At 42.8% G+C, this 21,031-nt stretch overlaps 1 protein-coding gene across 1 annotated transcript in view; it reads right to left on the bottom strand.

Annotated features, from left to right (window-relative positions):
- Positions 1-21,031, bottom strand: part of LOC133419773 (NACHT, LRR and PYD domains-containing protein 12-like) — a 125,318-nt gene that overhangs the window by 89,211 nt on the left and 15,076 nt on the right. Inside the window, exons 5-9 of the mRNA XM_061709189.1 lie at positions 15,777-17,556; positions 15,304-15,477; positions 14,542-14,715; positions 11,944-12,117; positions 9,700-9,873 (exon numbers count right to left, since the gene is read on the bottom strand). Coding sequence (XP_061565173.1) covers positions 9,700-9,873; positions 11,944-12,117; positions 14,542-14,715; positions 15,304-15,477; positions 15,777-17,556 — 2,476 coding nt within the window. The remainder of the gene's footprint in view (positions 1-9,699; positions 9,874-11,943; positions 12,118-14,541; positions 14,716-15,303; positions 15,478-15,776; positions 17,557-21,031) is intronic.

The following is a 21,031-nucleotide window of genomic DNA, read 5'->3' as shown; positions in this document are numbered from 1 at the left end:
ACGTGAGTGAGTCTGACTCGATGACAGTCGTGACTGGATGGGTGGATTGTACACATTAAGTTACAGAGTCTGTTGGGGAGAAGTAAAATATTTATATTTGTTCTTATTTTGTCTCTATTAATGTAAAGTTAAAGTGCAAACAGAAATCAAGGTGACTGATATTGCCATTCTAATATTATTTAATCCTTTCTTAAAAATTGTTTTACAGAACTAATATAAATAATAATAATAATAATAATAATAATAATAATAATAATAATAATAATAATAATAATAATAATAATAATAATAATAATAATAATAATAATAATAATAATAATAATAATAATAATAATAATAATGAAAAGAATATGTCATATGTTCCCAGCTTTTGATTCATCTGATTACAGACAGACAGAAACCTAGTCTAGCAGCTGCAACTTTGAGTTTTGAGTTTCAGCTGCTTCCATCCAGATTTAAAGTTGTAAAATTAAAGATTTTAATAACCATTTTGCTCCTGCTGCTATTACACTCATGCACAAACTAACTTTAAATTGCTTTTAACTGACTCCATTATTTGTATTTTCAGTACTTTTTTAACGTCTCTGTACTTCTGCTCACGTTAATAAAATACTGAAAAATAAAAATGTTATGACTTTTATATCTTCAAAAGAAATATTTTATTGTGAATGGATCAATGACAGACATTAGCTTAAAACTCTTTTTATTGATATAGAGGTGTAAAAGTTACATCCAAAGATACCATAATGTGTACTTTATGTGTTCACGTTACCAATTTACAAAGAAAATGTAACAGCCAACCAAATTAAGAGGGGCACAACACAAATACAAAATAAACAAACAAACAAAAAAAGGGCAATATGTCAAAGCGTAAATTTGATCAAAAAAGAGGTCCGCTTAGAAATATTTTTTTGACTTCACTAAAAATGGACGTAAAACAAATTGAACTGGTTATTCCACATTAGGGACGGTTTTTGGAGAAGCCACATTTGTGTTTGTAGTCTTTGTCTAATAGGAGAACATTATTTACAGTCAGTGATTTGGTCATTAAAGGAGCTGTATGTAAGAGCAATAATAAAACAAATCATAAAATGACCCCGATATGTCAACAGACATTTAAAAATCATGTTCATTTCAAATACTTATGTCACTGACAACAGCACTCAAGCCAGGATATTCCAGTTTAAAAAGAGGAGTTGCAGCCCTCAACTGATGTTGTCATTTTTTGTTTTGGCCTGAAGCTCCACCCTCCACCTATCTCCCAATCACCAAGTCAGTATTGTTTCTGAAGCTCCACCCTCCACCTATCTCCCAATCACGAAGTCAGTATTGTTTCTGAACCTCCACCCTCCACCTATCTCCCAATCACCAAGTCAGTATTGTTTCTGAAGCTCCACCCTCCACCTATCTCCCAATCACCAAGTCAGTATTGTTTCTGAAGCTCCACCCTCCACCTATCTCCCAATCACCAAGTCAGTATTGTTTCTGAAGCTCCACCCTCCACCTATCTCCCAATCACCAAGTCAGTATTGTTTCTGAAGCTCCACCCTCCACCTATCTCCCAATCACCAAGTCAGTATTGTTTCGGCATCCGGGTTGCCAGCTCGGCTCTAATTATCGCAGCCATGGCAGCCTACGTTCCTGCTGCATTCTGCAGCCTACCTGGGGCCTGTACTACGAAGCGGGATTTGGGGTTAGCAAGGTAACTTCAGGTTTAACCCTGGGTTTTCAGGACTACGACGGTGGTTCACTTCTTAGCGGGGCACATCGCCATGGTAACTTATGCTGAACCGCTAACCTGCTCCGGAGCAGGTTATGTTCGAGATACAGATCGCCGGGTGTAAAAGCACCGCCCACTGACCAATCAGCTCTCTTGGAAAATGGCATGCCCTTTCGAAGAGAATCCAGTGGAGCTTGGTGCGCGGATCGTGAGAGGATCCCTCTGAACAGAACGCGTATTCAGGGACCACCAAAACCCCTTTGCTTTCCCTGATGAGTACCTGTATGAACGATCCAAAAAAAAAGGAAAAAAAGAAAAAAGAGGTGGAGGAGAAAATAAAAAATAAATCAATCAATGAATAAATAAAACAAATCATCATCCAAAATCCGATGTACAGTCAATCCAAAACTAATACCAATTAAATAAATAAATCAAGAAGAAATGAAAAAGAAGATGCATTTGTAAGGGGATAGCAAAAAAGGGATTTTCAATTTCGTCCCTCGAACATTCTGAGAAGTCACTTTAAAATACTAAATACCCCCCTCCTGAAAAAATAAAAAATTAAATAAAATAAATAAAAAAACCCAATTCTTTGGTACAGCATCAGCACAAGTTATCGGTCAACAACAATAGTTATAGAACCAATATATACAGACTGTCTCAGAAAATTAGAATATTGTGATTTTCTGTAATGCAAACACAAAAACAAAAAAAATGTCATACATTCTGGATTCATTACAAATCAACTGAAATATTGCAAGCCTTTTATTATTTTAATATTGCTGATCATGGTTTACAGTTTAAGATTAAGATTCCCAGAATATTCAAATATATGTTTATATCCCTATGAATTTACGCATTTATACAGTCAGCGATCTTTTGCCAGCTGTCTTTCCTGCATTTTGCAGCTGCAACTGTGTTGCTTTTTGCCTGTATTATATGCCTATACTCATCATATTTCCGTAAAATTATTGTTTGCTCTTCGCTACTGAAATAAGCGGCTCTGACAGCGGACTTCTCCATGCTTGCGATTGGTCATGCGCTGAAAACACCGCCCCTTTTATGTGCACGCGCTCATATCCAGATTGGAGAAACCTGGGTCGATCTACCGAGTTGATAACCGCCGTCGTGTGACCGCTTAGCGTGATTGCAATTGTCCCGCTTAGTGAATCTGGATAAGGAAAAGATATCCTGGATATGTTGAACTTGCTTCGTAGTACAGGCCCCTGGCAACCTCTGGTCGGGGGGAGGAGGGGGAGGGTACACGCCGATCAACAATATTTTGAAAGTGACTGCAGTACCAGTTTTGGCCATTTCTTACAGACGGCTCCTTTAATAAAAACACCATATTTAACCTCTGGGATGGTTATTTCTGTTAAATGTGTCTCTCACAGAAGACACATTTATCCACATCCACTTTAAACCTGTTGCAGAGAGTCAGTAGTTGTACATTTCATTCATAACTTTAAGTTGCATTTCTTTTAATTGAGATGAGAGTGGAAAGTATAAATATTTACATCTAATCTTCTTAAGGTCTCTGACGATGTCCTCCCTTCTAAGCACCAGAGGCTCAGTAACTGGAGAAACAGCTTCTGATGAACTTCTTATTGCATTTGACGTCACAGAAATCAACATTATTAATAGAAAGTGTCCGTAAAGGAGGGGAAACCTTGAAATATATTCAGTCCTGTCTAACCATGGATGGAAGCTGACGAGGAAAGGCTTTGATCATTTGTTTATATTTTGATTGAGTGCAACACATTTCAAATTTACCCCAAAACTCAGGATGTTGTAATATGTTTCCATCTGCATCCATAAAGTGAGCAGCAGCCCACATCCTTTTACAGATCCGTTCCTCAAAAAAACATCTTTTACTCATCAATACATGTGTAGGAGCCATTTCATAGTTTAATTGTTGTGTATGTGTTTAGTTTAGTTTGTAAGTATTTGTTTTGCCACTAGAGGAGGGAGGGCTCACTCTGCTGTCAGTCACACAGGTAATCAGCAGCTGCACTCACAGGTGTTAAAGGCTGGTGATGAGCAGCAGTCAGGGCAGAGCGCTGGTGAAGCACATGGTTCTGACCAGAACCCAGAATCTGTGTTCAAGCCAGCAACATCATTTGATATATAAGTGTCTTTTTTCTGAACTAAGTCTGTGCAATAAATGGGAATGTCACCCAAAGAGAAACGACGTCTGGACAGTGTAATTAATAGGACTGGAATAAGCGTAAAGGACATTCCTAACCACCGCAAAAGATTAATTAAGTTTGTGTTTTGAGATATTCAACATGTCTGTTATTCCAAACTGGTGTGTTGTGTGGAGTTAAAGTGTGTGAAGATGAGCTTCAATACAAAAGAGCCTGTTGGTGGAAATCAGATAGTTTTATCTGTAATCTTCTAAGATGTAAATCACATCCCAAAAGGAAATCAAGTCCAGCTCAATGGCAATAGTTTTCCATCTAGAGAAATATTAAGGCAAAGATTCAATCTGGACAATAACAGCTGAACCTTCTGTGATAATAATATTGAAACAACAGACCATCTATTCGTTTACTGCGTGTACTCTGGAAACTTCTGGGACGACTTACAAGACTGGATCTCAACAAAGATTCTTCTAACTAACAAGAGAGGATATTATATCTGGGAAGCAGCCTTAAAGATAAAATAGGTGACTTGGTCCTCAATAACCTGTTGATCCTTGCCAAGTTCTTTATTCATACATGCAAATGGAGAAACAGAAAACCAAACTTTTCAGCTTTTAAAAAGATACCTAACCTGATAAACAACCATGTCAGTGCCTTAAGACTGATTAAAAACAAACATGGTAAACAACTCATTAACGCCAATATAGATCTGAGGATACTTGAAGATGACCAATGCACCTGCTTCTCACTATTTTTCTCATATTTTATTATTATAATTGTATTTATTTATTAATCTTTAGTTGTTTTTCCACTTCTTTTATTTTTGACCCTCCTTTTGTTTATGTCCTTGCTTTACATCTTATCTGATACATTACTGTTGCAGTCTTACAGTGATGCAGAATGTGTTCTCTGCCTCATAAATCTACATGCTGTTTTATATGTTTTATATGCCTCGAGGATTTGTACAATATTCAAGTGTTCAATAAAAAACATAAATAAGTAAATATATATATAAATATATATAATACATATAAACATATAATTTGCCACATCCAATAGGGCTGACGCATTGACGTATCACAGCAACGGGCCTCCCCGTTCAATGAGGCGTCTACGTTTATGTCTATGGAGAAGAGGGTCCATTCTGCCATCTGGTGGTGATATGTAGTAACTGCACAAAGTGTAAAGTTAGAAGAATTACATTACACAATGACTTTCTGTTATTCCTTTCAAAATAAAAACAAGACCACGACGTTAACACATTTCTTTCTAGAGGAACTAGTGCAAAAACAGTCTTCATCTGTCCTCGCTCATTAATTAATATAATTGCAGTCTGTAATCCAATTACACACGATAATGTGGTTAAATGGAAAAAACGTGTAGTTTCTAGTGTCACCACAAGAGGGCAGTCTGTTCTCATCATCACACCAGTCAAACTGTCTGTAGAAAAATAAACAAAAGCTACAAAATGTTTTTTCTTTTGTTTTATTTAATCTTATTTGTAATGTTATTATTTCTGCTATCTCAGTTTGAACAAGGTTGCAGAATATATAACTGGATAACAGTCTGCTATTAAGGGCAGTTTGTATCATAGTTAGTTTACTTTACTATTTTATTATGTTATTTTACTTCTGTTATTATTACTACTCAGTCCAGTTATAAGCTACACCAAGACCTGAATCTGCCTTTTCGTGTATCCTGTAAATGGGTAGAATGACAATAAAGAAGTCTGAGTCTGAGTTTTGCTTGAAAAACTAGCTAACAAGGTTTTAATGGCCATATGAAAAGTAAAAAATTAAAAAAAATCACAGGAAAAGTTACAAGTTGGTTTGATCTATTAAAAGGTGTCAATGAAGAAGATAATCAGGAGATATAAAATGTTAAACACTCACCGAAGGAGGATATTCCAGATGTGCCGCCGTCCTTGGCTGCCTGAGACCGAAGCAACGCCGGTCAGTATCATGTGACCGACGGACCATGATTTGATTGGCTGGATGCCGGTTTGACGTCATCCTGGATTGACTAGTTATCCTAGTGGCCCGAATGTTAAAAGTGATTTTCTGACAGTGAACTTTAACCTCTGAATTCGGCCTGTTTAACTTGGACAATCTGAATTATTTTACTTTGAATTTCTCATCTTCGACTCTTGAAATTTAAAACACTGAAAAAATAGTGGTGAAAATAAAGTGTTGAAAAATTGAGGAGTTAATTTCAGATAAAGAAAAATTTATATCAATTAATTTGCTGCGTAAAATCTTGCTGGGTGAAATTCAAAGACTTGTAAAGTTCAAAATCTGGATGGAACAGATTTTACCATAGGATCGATGTTTCTACTGATCGCTGTTTTCCACTTTGACACTAAACTGGATTATTATCTGAAAAACCACCTCCTGGAAGCGAAAAAAGGTTTATTGGATATTCTGGAGGTTTTTCAATTAGTGCCGTCTCCATTACAGGATTTCTGTTTGGATATCTGGGTTTTCTCCCGAATCTCAAGGTAACGGAAACGCGCCTGACTGGCATCCTGCAGTTGTGGTCAGCAGCGCTCAAAAAGAGGTGAAGATACAAAAGTGGTTTCAGAAATCTTTAATAAAAGATAACTGCACAAAGAGACGTATTATTTTGTTATTTAAGCTTTAAAATTGTACGATTATGATCTGTGAACTGCAGGTCTGGATCTGGACCCTAGTGGTCAACAGAAGAACTGCAGGTCTGGATCTGCCTGTTTCCAACATTTATTTGGTCATATGTTCCAGTCAAGTTGTATGGAGGCTGACACCAGGACTTGTTCCCCTTTTGCATCTATGGACAGTAGTTGGCATTGATGTTGATGGTTGATTTGTACGGACAAGATAGCAGCAACCAGAATTACATTTATTGAAGCGGCTGAAAGACAAACCCAACACTCATGTGATGACATCATAAACACTTTAATATTGTTCAGTAATCCACAAAACTACCTCCCTGAGCTGCAGTCTGCACTCTAGATGCTGAAACAGCTTTTGATGGAAGAAAACAGCTGTTTATATTTGGTATCTGCTGAAATATAGATTTGGTAGAAATGTGATCCAGTCTCGCCCTCTGTGGGGTTGCTGGTGGCCTGGGTTTCATACATCCATACATGCATACATACACACACATAGCCACACATAGCCACACAGATATATACACACACACACTCACATAGCCACACAGACATATACATACATACACACACACACACACACACACACACACACACACACACACACACACACACACAGCCACACAGCCACACAGACATATATACACACACACACACACACACACACACACACACATAGCCACACAGACATATACATCGGCCCGTTCACCTGCATGCTTGCTGTGTAGTTTTGGGGGTTAGTTAGTCGCGGTAGCTTAGCCTAGTTGTGATTGTGTCTCGGGACCGGGAACGGTTGCTGCTCGTGTTTCTACCGGTTCCGTGTCTGTTTCGTGACTGTTTTTTTTTTCTTTTCTTTTTTTCTTTCTTGCAGATTCCCAGTGCTCGATGTGTGCCTCCATGTGTGTTCTCGCGTCCTGGATTAGCAGAGGATATATATATATATATATATATATATATATATATATATATATATATATATATATATATATATATATATATATAAAATCTGTGTCCCTTTAGGGGCTCCGTACCTCTTGGCCTCCACCTTCAAATCACACCACTTCTTTTTTTTTTTGCACCATCTGTCCGTGGCACTCACGGCGTTTAGCGCAGCAACGACGTGCTGCCACTCACTCGCTTTCTTTTTGTTAGTGATGTCACTACTTTGATCACCAAATAATGTGGTTTTCCTGGCCTCCACCTCATCCACAACATCTCGATCTCGGTTTCTGTGAAATTTAGTGGCACGGTGGCTCAACACGTCTCATTCATCCTGACGCACAGCTGAAACAGGCTGCAGGAAGCCGCTGCGCATGCTCAGCAGGCTCATTTAGATGCAAATACAGTTATCAAGTACTTTGCATTGACCATTTAAGGTAAAAAGTGGGCGTGTAGAGGGCTGGATATGAGGCGAATTCTCGTGCGCAACCTTCCAGCTGGACTATGATTTATAAAGAGAACATTGCGTGCAGATGTCCGTGCACACGGTTTTATAAATCAGGATTTTTTTGTGCGCACGCCATTTTCGGCTTTTGAGCGCACGTACACTTTTAGTATGAATCCTATGCACTCTTTTATAAATGAGGCCCCAGGATGAACCTTGGCTGAACCTTGTGCTCAGATCTGTCAGCAGGTTGTAACTTCAATGTGGCTGATTGCAGCTCAGTGATTCCTCTCTGACATCACAGTTGGTCACATGTGCAGCAAACTAGCTGCAGCTGACATGAACTGAATGATCTCAGCTGAACTGAGCTGCAGAGAAACAACATGCTGGTGTTCACTGTGAAGCTCTGACTGCAAACGGACAGAAGAACAACATGTGGATCCTGGAATAACGGCAGCTTCAACCTTTAAAGGACTGGAAGAGGAAGAAGTTTCCAAGGAATCATTCAGAACAGTTTCAACATGTGATTCAGGTGTTCTGATGGAAACAGAGACAGACATGTACAGACTCAACAATCTGTCAAACAGAGACAGTTTCTCTGACAGGAAGAGACTCTTGAGACTGAACTCAACACAGAGACACTGAAGAACCAGGCCAGAACCCGAACCCAGGATAGAGAGATTCAGTGAATGTGGTGTTGAAGGTGTGGAGGTGGATCAGTCTGTCAGAGGAGACGTTGTAGAAGGACAGAGTTCCAGCAGGAATGTCCACATACACTGCTACTCTGTCAGAGACTAAGGAAGAGGAGGAGAAAGGTGTTCCTCTCTTATTGTGCCAGACACGGTACCGACCATCCTCATAACATTCCAGACTCCAGGAATGATCGTTCCCTCCAAACCAACTGTCACCAGGGTCTCCTTTCCTGCTGATTCTTCTGTAACTCACCGATACAAAAACTCTTCCTCTCCTCTGGACCTCCCAGTAACAGCGACACGTCAGAACTTCTCTACACAGCAGCTGAGGACGATCAAACCTGTCTGGATGATCAGGATACGACTGATCCTCCTTCACACACATGATCTTCCTGTTGTTGTCAGACAGTTTGATGCGTTTGTTGACTGTGTTTGTGTCGATGGTGAGTTGACAGGAATCTGATGGAGAGAACAAACAACCCAGCTGCAGTTATTATTGATCTGTCATTGATCATTGATGGACTCATGAATGAGCGATGTGTCAGTGGGAAGATGGTTGAATGTGTGAATGGAAAAAAAACACACTTACACTTCCTCAGACCTGATGTCAACCATCGTTGTCCAGCAGGCTCCACCCTGAAAGGAGGAGGGGGGTCAGACCAGCTCAGTCTCTTTCAGAAAACATGGACATTACATGGCTGTCACACACTGATGAAGGAACAGTCCAACACTTGGACAGATGCACTTGAATGCAGCATCTCTGAAGTCCTGTCCTGTGGTCATCACGTTGCAGCACAGTTTGAACACATTCTTTTCATCTGATTGAATCTCTGCTGAATCAGCAGCAGGAGTAGACCATGTCATGGATGAGTGAAGGTGCAGCTGTTATTGTGCTGTGATGGGCCTGAAAACCACACTGCTGTGGTTCTGGGATGTTTACTGGGTCAAGAACGGCTCAGAGTTGTGAACTCCATCTATCAGCTCTGCTGCAGCACCAGATGAGCTGCAGCAGCTCCATCTGCTCAAACATCTCTTTTCAAAGCCAGAGAGCCACAAAGATGATGTCCACAACACCATGAAGAGTCCAGCACACTGATGTCCTTCTGTCTTCATACCTGAGAGTGTCCAGTCTCCAGCGGGGATCCTCCAGTCCAGCAGACAAAAGCTTCCCTGCTGACTCTCCTGGATGGTTGTAGCTCAGGTCCAGCTCTCTCAGATGTGAGGGGTTCGATCTCAGAGCTGACACAAAAGAAGCACAGCCTTCCTCTGAGATCAGACAGCCTGACAGCCTGCAGACACACAACACAACACACATGTAGAGATAGGCGGGCCGCGATGCCCGGGCCTGGCGGGGCTTGCCGCGCAGCCTGGGGTGCCTTCTGTCGGTGCTAGACCCCCCCGGGGAGGGGGAAACGGTGCATGAATGTGCGTTTTTGTCGGTGAGAATGTGGTATGGAAGGGTCCTGCCATGGAGGATTTGGGCCTCCATTGGCAGGACAACAAAATGTAATAATTTATTAATATTATCACTATACAAAGATGGTTATTAATATTATTATTATTTGTATCATCATAATTGTTGTTAGTATATTATATTATTATTATTATTATAGGAATCGGATGGATGAATGGGATGCCTGGGTCTGGGGCCCTCCGTTGTTGGGCCCGCGCGGGTGTCCGGTCTCCGGTCCCCCCTGCTGCCTCTGCGGCGTGGCGCTCCTCTGGTCCTGGGGGGGCGCTTTTGTGGGGGCGGGTGTGCCTGCCCGCATTGGCGGCCAGGGCGGCTCTGTCTCTCCGGGCAGGCTGGCCTCTCGCCGGGTGGGGGTTGTTGGCCTGGAGGGTGAGGGCCTCCTGGGCGCATGTCCCGCCCGGACCGGGTGGCCAGGGTTCGCTTGGGTTCGCCTGGGATCGCGGTTCTGCCGCCGCGGGATCCCTGGCTGCCTCTTCCCGTAGTCGTGGGGGCCCCGCCCGCGGGTCTCCTCAGCTGCCACTGGGGGGGGCAGTCCTCGCTGGGGGTGGGTTGCCTCCTGCCCTCTTCTCGCCCTCTGTGGGGTTGCTGGTGGCCTGGGTTCCCGGTTCTTCCTTGTGGGCCTCCGGTCTCGCGGGTGGCGGGGTTGCTCCCCCCCCTCCCCCACTATAAATACACTTCAGGTGGAGCTTTGATAGGATTATCACACACACACACACACACACACACACACACACACACACACACACACACACACACACACACACACACACACACACACACACACACACACACACACACACTCACGTACGCACACACACATATACATACATCCATACATGCATACATACACACACATAGCCACACATAGCCACACAGATATATACACACACACACTCACATAGCCACACAGACATATACATACATACACACACACACACACACACACACACACACACACACACACACACACACACACACACACACACACACACACACACACACACACACACACACACACACAGATAACCACACAGACATATACATACACACACACACACACACATACACATACACACACACACACACACATGGCCACACAGACATATACATACACGCACACACACACATAGACATACACATTGGCTTGTTCACCTGCATGCTTGCTCTGTAGTTTTTGGGGTTAGTTAGTCGCGGTAGCTTAGCTCAGATTGTGATTGGATCTCGAGATTTGGGACGATTGCTGCTCGTGTTTTGGTCGGTTCCGTGTCGGTTTCGTGTTTCGTTTGTGGTTTTTGTTGCAGATTTCCAGTGCTCGACGTGTGCCTCCATGTTTTCTTGCTTCCTGGTTTAGCAGCGGATGTCACCCCCACCCCCCAAAAAAAACAAAAAAAAAAACACTGGGTTTGTATGTGTATGCGTATGTATGCATATATTAAATATAGTAACAATGCACATATATATGCCTTAGGTTTTTCAGTCATACTGCTGCTGAGGCCGACAGCATCAAGATGTGGAGAGAGACATTTCAAAGTCTGACATAAATGTCTTATTTGAGAACTTGTATTGATAAATAAGATATCATATTAGAGAGGGGAGTTTAGAGATGTTCACATGTTTACAAACTTGTTGATACTCTTCAATTAAAGGAAGAAAAAAACAGCCACGATCACTGAAATGACCTGAAACTGACTAAACAACAAACAGACGTTTATGTGGACTTGATGGAGCCCTTCTCCTCATTCATCATCCACACACAGTTCTGACCGACTGTCTGTAGTGCTTCAACCCGATCTGCACTCAGTTACAGTTATTAAAACTCTCAACAACAAGACTTCAATATCAACCAAAGTTCTAACGGTCAACAGTTTAACACTTGGTGGTTTCAGACCTGAGAGACTCCAGGTGACAGTGTGGACTCTCCAGTCCAGGACACAGCTTCTTCAGTCCTGAATCCTGCAGGTTGTTGTTACTCAGGTCCAGTTCAGTCAGACTGGAGGACTGAGAGCTGAGAACTGAGGACAGATCTGCACAGATGTCCTCTGAGAGGTTACAGACACTCAACCTGCAGAGGAGATTAAAAAGAGTTGAGGCTGTAACCCTGGTGAAATGAGTTGAGTGAATCTTGTTACCTGTGGACACGCCCACTACCTCACTGATTAGACACTCCCACTGGAAACGCCCTTTGAACCCTGGACCAATGGATGCAGGCTCCACACTGCACCATCCTCCACTCTCAATAAATCAGCAGCACCTGCTCAGCTGAGACATACTAATTTGCTCAGACACTGTTGCTGCTACTGGTGGCTTACTGGTTAGCACTGTTGCCTCACAGCAAAAAGGTCCCCGGTTCGACTCCCAGGCCCAGCAGGGTATTTCTGTGTGGAGTTTGCATGTTCTCCCCGTGCTTGTGTGGGTTTCCTCCGGGCACTCCGGTTTCCTCCCACAGTCCAAAAACATGCATGCTAGGTAAATTGATGATTCTAAATTTCCCATAGGTGTGAGTGCGTCTGGTTATTTGTCCGTATATGTGGCCCTGCGATGGACTGGCGACCTGTCCAGGGTGTAACCCCTGCCTCTCGCCTGAAAATAGCTGGGATAGGCTCCAGCTCCGTGACCCTGCTGAATCATTGAAGATTATTGCTGTGGTGTATGGTGCTTCATTCTGCATTGGTGAACATTCTTATCTAAGGCAAATGGATATGTTGAAAAAATAATGTATCACAATCTTACATCTGCATTCTGCCTGTTTTATTTAACAGGTCAGGCTTTATTGGACGTTTTGAATGTCTTTGAACTGATCTAACTGGAGGGCGAGCCAACCCTGAACCTTGAATACCTGCACAAAGGATTTGAGACATTGTTCCAGAACTCAATTAGCAGGCCTCAAGCCTGCCTTGGACTTTCCTGACTTGGCTTGACTGACTTTTACTGTGGTTGAGAACTGAAGTAAAAGTGCACTACTCATTTGGACAACTCTAAATACTAGTATTTGAAATTACTAATCTAGCTACTGTTAAGGCCTGTGTCTTTTGTTTTTTTCTGCTATACGGTGTGTCCTTTTTGTGATTTAATCATTTTAACAATATATTGCAGTTTAATTCAAACCTTGGTCTCAGTGTTTCGTTGTCCTTCAATCAGCTCCTTGAGTCGAGCCTTGCACTAGCCAACACTTGATTGTAGCCTGATTATATGTGCTACAAGTTTATTTAGGAAAGTTTATTTAACATTTCATGAACAAGACAACGCAACTCGGCAGGTGGTTTTCTGTTGACTCCATGTAACTTATAACAGAAGACAATGAATCCCAGAGTGATGGTGGCGAGGAATGAATTACCAGACGTTTGGATTGGAGATAAATAATATGGTAAACTTTTAAGCTCAAGTAAACTGTTTCTCAGGGAGAATAAAATGCACCATTGAGAAGTGAGCTATTAGTTTTTTCTTAAAGGTATTGTGACATCATTTTTAACATGCTTTTAACACTATTAAAAGTCTTGGCCAACATCCCTCAAATGTGTCTAAAAGGGTGTAACAAGAAAAACTTCACTCCAGTACTCCATTCCTGGCTTTTTTTGACGGTGTTTTTTTGCGCCGTGAAAAACGCTTCCTTTTCCCCCTTTCCTGTCAATCATTGCCCCGCTCCTCCTCCAACGCTCACAGCGGTGTCGGAGAGTTAAGCCGGGAGCGACAGGCGAAGCATGCACGGAAAAGCAGTCCACAGCAAACAATCATAAAAATAAAGGCATGCAAGTCAGTGGCCGCGGGTCTTTTTAGCAGTTGTCCTCCGGTGATTAGAACAAAAGAGGCTCTAAACAGCTCCGTGTTAAGCCTGATTTATGGTTCCGCGTTAAATCGACGCAGAGCCTACGCCGTAGGGTTCAGCGTACGGTGCGCGTCGCCGTGTAACCCTACGCCGTAGGCTCTGCGTCGGTGTAACGCGGAACCATAAATCAGCCTTTATGGTGCGCTGGAGAGGAGAGGAGGCAAGGAGCTGGGTGGAGGGGGCGGTGATTTAGCGGGGCGTGACGTCACGTTCCACCACCAAACCAGATGCGCCGTTTTTGCATAGTTATGCGGAAAATCCCAGAAAGCACACAATACACTGAATGTTAAAAGTTTTTTTGGGTGTAATTGATGTCAAGACACCCAACAAAACACACAAAATCAAGAAAAATTTGTTTTTCATGTCACAATACCTTTAATATCTTGTTTGAGAGTGTGACGAGAATGTAATTGCTGAGTTTAAAAAGAGGGAATGTAGAGTCATAATGCCATTGTGCCGAATATATAATGTTATTTTTGTACTTTTGAGCAGGTGTCTGTCTCTGAGTTGTGAGCATTATGTTTATGAATTTTAATTCATGTATTTCAGCTGATGATTCAGATGAGACCCCAGAGAAACTGTTGCGAAAGGTCAGCAGCTAACGGGAATCTAACAAAACAACCAACCTAACAGTCCACAGTTGAACACTTGGTGGATTCTGACCTGAGAGACTCCAGGTGACAGTGTGGACTCTCCAGTCCAGGACACAGGTTCTTCAGTCCTGAATCCTGCAGGTGGTTGTTACTCAGGTCCAGTTCTGTCAGACTGGAGGACTGAGAGCTGAGAACTGAGGACAGATCTGCACAGATGTCCTCTGAGAGGTTACAGCCACTCAACCTGCAGAGGAGATTAAAGAGAGATCATGAGGATATTTAAGAAGTTTATTTAATATTTCAAGAACAAGACAACTCAAACTCGGCAGGTGGTTTTCTGTTGCCTCCATGTAGAATTAACTTAAAACAGAAAACAATGTATCCCAGAGCAATGGTGGCGAAGAATGAATTACCAGATGTTTGGATTGGAGATAAATATGGTAAATTTTAAGAAGCTCAAGTAATTTCTGTTTCTCAGGGAGAATAAAATGCACCATTGAGAAGTTAGCTATTGATTACTTTTTTCTTAATATCTTGTTTGAGAGTGTGATGAGAATGTAATTCCTGAGTTTAAAAAGAGGGAATGTAGAGTCATAATGCCATTGTGCTGATTGTTATTTTTGTACTTTGAGCAGGTGTTCTAGGGTCTGTTGCCTATGAGTTGTGAGCATTTTGATTAAGTGTTTTAATGAATAATGTTGTAGTTCAGCTGATGATTCTGATGAGACCCCAGAGAAACTGCTGTGAAAGGTCAGCAGCTAACGGGGATCTAATAAAACAACCAAACAAACAGTTCTAACGGTCCACAGTTGAACACTTGGTGGATTCTGACCTGAGAGACTCCAGGTGACAGTGTGGACTCTCCAGTCCAGGACACATCTTCTTCAGTCCTGAATCCTGCAGGTGGTTGTTACTCAGGTCCAGTTCTGTCAGACTGGAGGACTGAGAGCTGAGAACTGAGGACAGATCTGCACAGATGTCCTCTGAGAGGTTACAGTCACTCAACCTGCAGAGGAGATTAAAGAGAAATAATCATGTAACTTAAACATTGATTATTTAAAAAAAACAACAAATGAATGAATTTAAATGAATACTGATCAATGCAACTATTAAGTGTTGCTGCACTACAGTCTTGATCAAAGCTGCATTTCTCTTCTCTGCATACAGAGTTTCCTGAGATGAATCATTGAGGAGAACTGGTCCCACATGAACCTGAAATTAGTTGAACAATGGATTTAACTGGTTTCCTCCAAGAACACAACATGTGATTGTAACTAAAACAGATGTGTCTGTGTTCGTTCTTACAGAACTTTCTTGGAGGCTTTGACCACCGGCAGCAGCCTCTGTAGAACCTTCTCTGAAGCTGAGTATTTCTTCAGGTCAAACACCTCCAGATCTTCTGATGACAGTAAGATGAAGACCAGAGCCGACCACTGAGCAGGAGACAGTTCTTCTGTGGAGAGACGTCCTGACTTCAGGGACCGTTGGACCTCCTCCACCAGAGAACCATCGTTCAGTTCATTCAGACAGTGGAACAGGTTGATGCTTTTCTCTGCAGACAGATCCTTACTGATCTTCTTCTTGATGTATTTAACCGTTTCCTGATTGTTCTGTGATCTTCTTTGTTCTGGTTCCAGCAGACCTCGTAGGAGAGTCTGATTGGTCTCCAGTGAAAGACCCAAGAGGAAGCGGAGGAACAAGTCCAGGTGTCCGTTTGGACTCTGTAAGGCCTTGTCCACAGCACTCCGATAGAGGTCAGTGTCTGCTCTTGTTTTAAACCAACAAAAGGTGTATCTTTGTTCCTCCAGGAGGTTGAATCCAGACGTGATGAAGATCCGATGGACATGAAGAGCAGCCAGAAACTCCTGAACACTCAGATGGATGAAGCAGAAGACCTGGTTCTGGTACAGCCTGCTTTCCTCTCTAAAGATCTGGGTGAACACTCCTGAGTACACTGAAGCCTCTCTGACATTGATGCCGCACTCTCTCAGGTCTGCTGTATAGAAGATCAGGTTTCCTTTCTGCAGCTGCTCAAAAGCCAGTTTTCCCAGAGACTCCACCATCTTCCTGCTCTCTGGATTCCAGTGTGGATCCGTCCCATCTCCTCCATCATACTTGACCTTCTTCAGTTTGGCCTGGACCACCAGGAAATGGATGTACATCTCAGTCAGGGTCTTGGGCAGCTCCCCTCCCTCTCTGGTTTCCAGGACTTTCTCCAGGACCGTAGCAGTGATCCAGCAGAAGACTGGGATGTGGCACATGATGTGGAGGCTTTGTGATGTCTTGATGTGGGAGATGATCCTGCTGGTCTGCTCCTCTTCTCTGAACCTCTTCTTGAAGTATTCCTCCTTCTGTGGGTCAGCGAACCCTCTGACCTCTATCACCATGGAGACACTCTCAGGAGGGATCTGATTGGCTGCTGCGGGTCGTGTGGTGATCCAGAGACGAGCAGAAGGAAGCAGGTTCCCCCTGATGAGGTTTGTCAGCAGCACATCCACTGAGGTGGACTCTGTAACATCGGTCAGGACCTCATTGTTGTGGAAGTCCAGAGGAAGTCGACTCTCATCCAGACCATCAAAGATGAACACGACCTGGAACTCTTCAAAGCTGCACATTTCTCTAGTTTCAGTGAAGAAGTGATGAACAAGTTTCACCAAGCTGAACTTTCTCTCTTTCAGCACATTCAGCTCTCTGAAGGTGAATGGAAGCAGTAACTGGATGTCCTGGTTGGCTCCTTCAGCCCAGTCCAGAGTGAACTTCTGTGTTAGGACTGTTTTTCCGATGCCGGCCACTCCCTTCGTCATTACTGTTCTTATTAATTCATCTCTTCCAGGTGGGAGTTTAAAGATGTCTTCCTGTCTGATGGTTGTTTCTGCTCTGTGTGGTTTCCTGGATGCTGCTTCAATCTGTCTGACTTCATGTTCATCGTTGACCTCTCCAGTCCCTCCCTCTGTGATGTAGAGCTCTGTGTAGATCTGCTTCAGAAGGGTTGGGTTTCCTGCTTTAACAATCCCCTCAGACACACACTGGTACTTTTTCTTCAGCCTAGACTTCAGCCGCTTTTTACAAACTTCAGCAAAAGTACCTTTAATAAAAGTGGAAAAAAGACACCAGTTAATGTTTTATGAAGTTTAACTTAATTCTCCTGTTGGGCCACCACCCCTGTGATTATGAATTTATATGAACTCGTATGAAATGTTTGATTATGTGAACAGTCAGGCTCTGACCAGCTCAAGGCCGGGTTTCGGCCTTCGACTGAGACCAGGACTAAAGTTTTACGACACCGTGACCACACGGCTTGGAACAACAGAAAAACCCCATGGACACAGAGCTCAGCCAGGATTTGCATATGTGGCCCCTTGGTGATAAGGGACCACACTCTGATTTGACAAGCTGCAGGAAGGAGCATTGACTTCCTGGGCGCAGCTATAAAAAAGCAAGGCCCCCCTCTCTGGCCTTTTGCCGCTCTTCCTCTCTTCTCTTTTTTTTTTTTCCTCTCCCCTACAGGTCTCTGTAGCACCAGGAGTGACCAGCTAAGGGCCGGGTTTCCCCTTTCGTGACCGAAGGAGCGTCCATTTTGAGGCGCTGCATGAGTGACCCACGAAGTTCCGAGCCGAGACAGCCGAACCAGGGACCCTGCATTGCCTCGACGTAGGGCTGTGCGATTAATCGATTTTAAATCTAAATCGGATTTATTATTCAAGACGATGTTAAAAAAAGGAAAATCGGAAAATCGATTTTCCTTTTTTGCAGCTGGCTGCATTACAGACAGAGCTCATCTAGTCATCTTTGTTTGGTCAAGAAAATTGTAAATGTTGTCACTTTACTAAACTCAAGGAGGATTTAGCCTACAGTATCTTTCAATTGCACTTCATTCCCAATAAGGAAATTTGTTTGCTATTTTTCTTTAAAAATAAAGATAAAATATTTGAAACAATTTATTCCATTGTCTTTTGTAGTTTTACCAAAAAAAATCGAAATTGAGATCGAAAATCGGGTTTTCAGAGAAAAAAAATCGGGATTTTATTTTTGTCCAAAATCGCCCAGCCCTACCTCGACATGAACGCTTTCGGACCGATACGAAGTTGAATGAAGCCAAGCTGCTGTGCCCAGCTGCTATCCCCTCATCCGCAGCACGGATAACAGGAGGGAGTGAGTCGCTTTATCAGGGTCAGCTGCTGAGCGTAACCACCCAGCTGTTCACCAAGAACGTTGACCGGTCAGACCAAACCACCTTTTTTTTTCTTCAACTACAAAGATCCACGTAAGAGGCTGTTTTGGTGTCTGGGCAGAGAAAACTTAGTAACCCACTTTAAAAGTTAGTTTACGTTGTGAGCTGGATTGCTGATCCCTTCACAACTGTGTTATTAGCTTAAGTGTTTTTGTTTATATTCTTATTTGTCTACTGCTGCATCCACATTGCTGGATCGTGTTGACATGTTCCTCCACAACAAAAAACAAACCCCTTCCTCATTTCCCAGTCGAATGACCAGAGCGCACGTGTGAAGTTTAGTTTCACAGTGGTGCATTTCAGTGTGGGAAAGATCAGAGGGTCTTGGGTTTCTGGTAGCGAGGAATTATTTAAGTGTGTCACTTTATTTTTCTTCTTTCTCTTTTCCTCTCCTACCAATCCACACACACAGATACAGACGCTTATCTCGGTCATAAATTCCCGAGCCATTCTGAGTTACCGACACACACACACACACACACACGTGATCGGAAGATTTGCATTATATGATTTCTTGTACCTGTTAATGTAGTGAGCCATCAGAATGTATCCAAAATGTTATTTTACCATCTGCTTCACACTGGTGTAAATAAATTCTGATTGAAAGAAGTCGTCCTTTATTTTGCGCACGTTTGCCGCTAATGCTGGTTGCCGGAGCCTGTGTTCGGATTTCGTTCTTCAATTGTTATTCTGTAGAATAATTAATCTTGAGACTGATTTTGCTGTACTTATGTTTTCTGGTTGACCAGGTGGTGCCCCGGATGTTAGCAGTACAGCCCTGATGGGTTGTGGGTTGTTGTGTTCTTGTTATTGTTGTGATGTCTGTGAAGGGGATTTTCCAGGTTTACGATTTGAAAACACAAGAAGATGATCTGATCCAATAATCTGCAGAACCATCAAGACAATCTGGAGTTCAGCAGGATTCCTGTAGACCAGGGGCCTTATGTACTAAGAGTGCGGCGCACAAAAAACGTGCGTACGCCACTTTCAACGCTCACGGTCGGATGTACAAAGAATGACGTGAACGTAGAAAGCTGCGGTCCGTCACTCACACATTAAGGCTTTTGTACGCACTTTTCTGAGGTTCTGTCCGTTGGCGACACTCACTGGTGATGCAGTGAAGTGCAGAATATGAGGAAACTTAACGTCAACAATAAATTCACGACCACGTGAAGGACATGACAATCCCGACATCACCAGATAAATTACACAAGAGTGGAGCTGCAACAATCTCACAATCAACCACATGATCTGAACAAACAACTAAAGGAGCTCAACGATGGAACCTGCAAATCCTGATGGAGCTTTGGCTCCGTTAGAGGAACCTGCTGATGGCAGGATCAGGAGCGAGTCTTCAGGCACCAAACTGATCTGCTGGTCCAGGACTAAGACTGGACCATCAGCTGGTTTAGGTACCAAGAGGATCCTCCTGGATCTCTGTCCTGAACTGGACCATCTGCTCCGGTTCAGACCAACATGATGCTTCAGCTGGAGCTGCAGGTCGGACATCTGTCTGTCACCATGACGACCGTATGGGAGGAGTAGCCTACTGGAGATAAAAGCCAGACCCTAAACATCCCATAACTGTGTCTGGACAGAAATACATTAAAATTAATTTTGAAGCAAAAACCGGTGTTGTGCCAAAAAGTGATTGCCTGCCAGAATCTGATTTCTTCTGATTTGTGGCCGCGGGAGCGCGCACAGCAGCCCGTTGAACGAGAGCGCTAAACCGTCAGATTTCAGATTATGAAGCTCAAGAATGAGATCAAGTCATATTTAGGCAGAAACAACTTTTCATTAACTGTATTTGGCCTTCAATCACTTTTTGGCACGACACCTGTCTCTCCTCCTGCGGATGAAACACTCCGAGTTACAGCAACTTTGCTCTTTATTTCTCACGTTTGCACCTCGATAAGCCGTCGGCACAAATTGTCTTTATTTCTGCAGCAGATGAATCAGATCGTAATGCTTCATGTTTTAAATATAAATGTATTTTGTTCACATTGTTATACTTATGAGAGTGGTGATCGCGGACATCCACAATGTGTAAGACTCAATAAACGTGTACATTGGTCTTAATCCGTTATTATTATATGCATGACAATAAGCGGAACGAGGAGCCGTTTTTCATCCACCAAAAACTGGTGTCGGTTCTTAAAATACAAACAAGAAAAGCAGAGTGTAATGATGCACTAACGCTGCCCATAAACATTAACAAACCCGTACGATCATAATAAAACCACAACTCTTCACCGAACGCAACGCAAAGCAAAGAACACCATAATGTAGGTGTCAAAGTGAATCCCAGAAGGGCCAGTGTCCTGCATGT

The sequence above is a fragment of the Cololabis saira genome, chromosome 19 (assembly GCF_033807715.1).
Source record: "Cololabis saira isolate AMF1-May2022 chromosome 19, fColSai1.1, whole genome shotgun sequence".
Taxonomy (NCBI): domain Eukaryota; kingdom Metazoa; phylum Chordata; class Actinopteri; order Beloniformes; family Belonidae; genus Cololabis; species Cololabis saira.
Note: the sequence above shows the minus strand (reverse complement) of the source record. Positions and strands in the feature narration are given on the sequence as shown.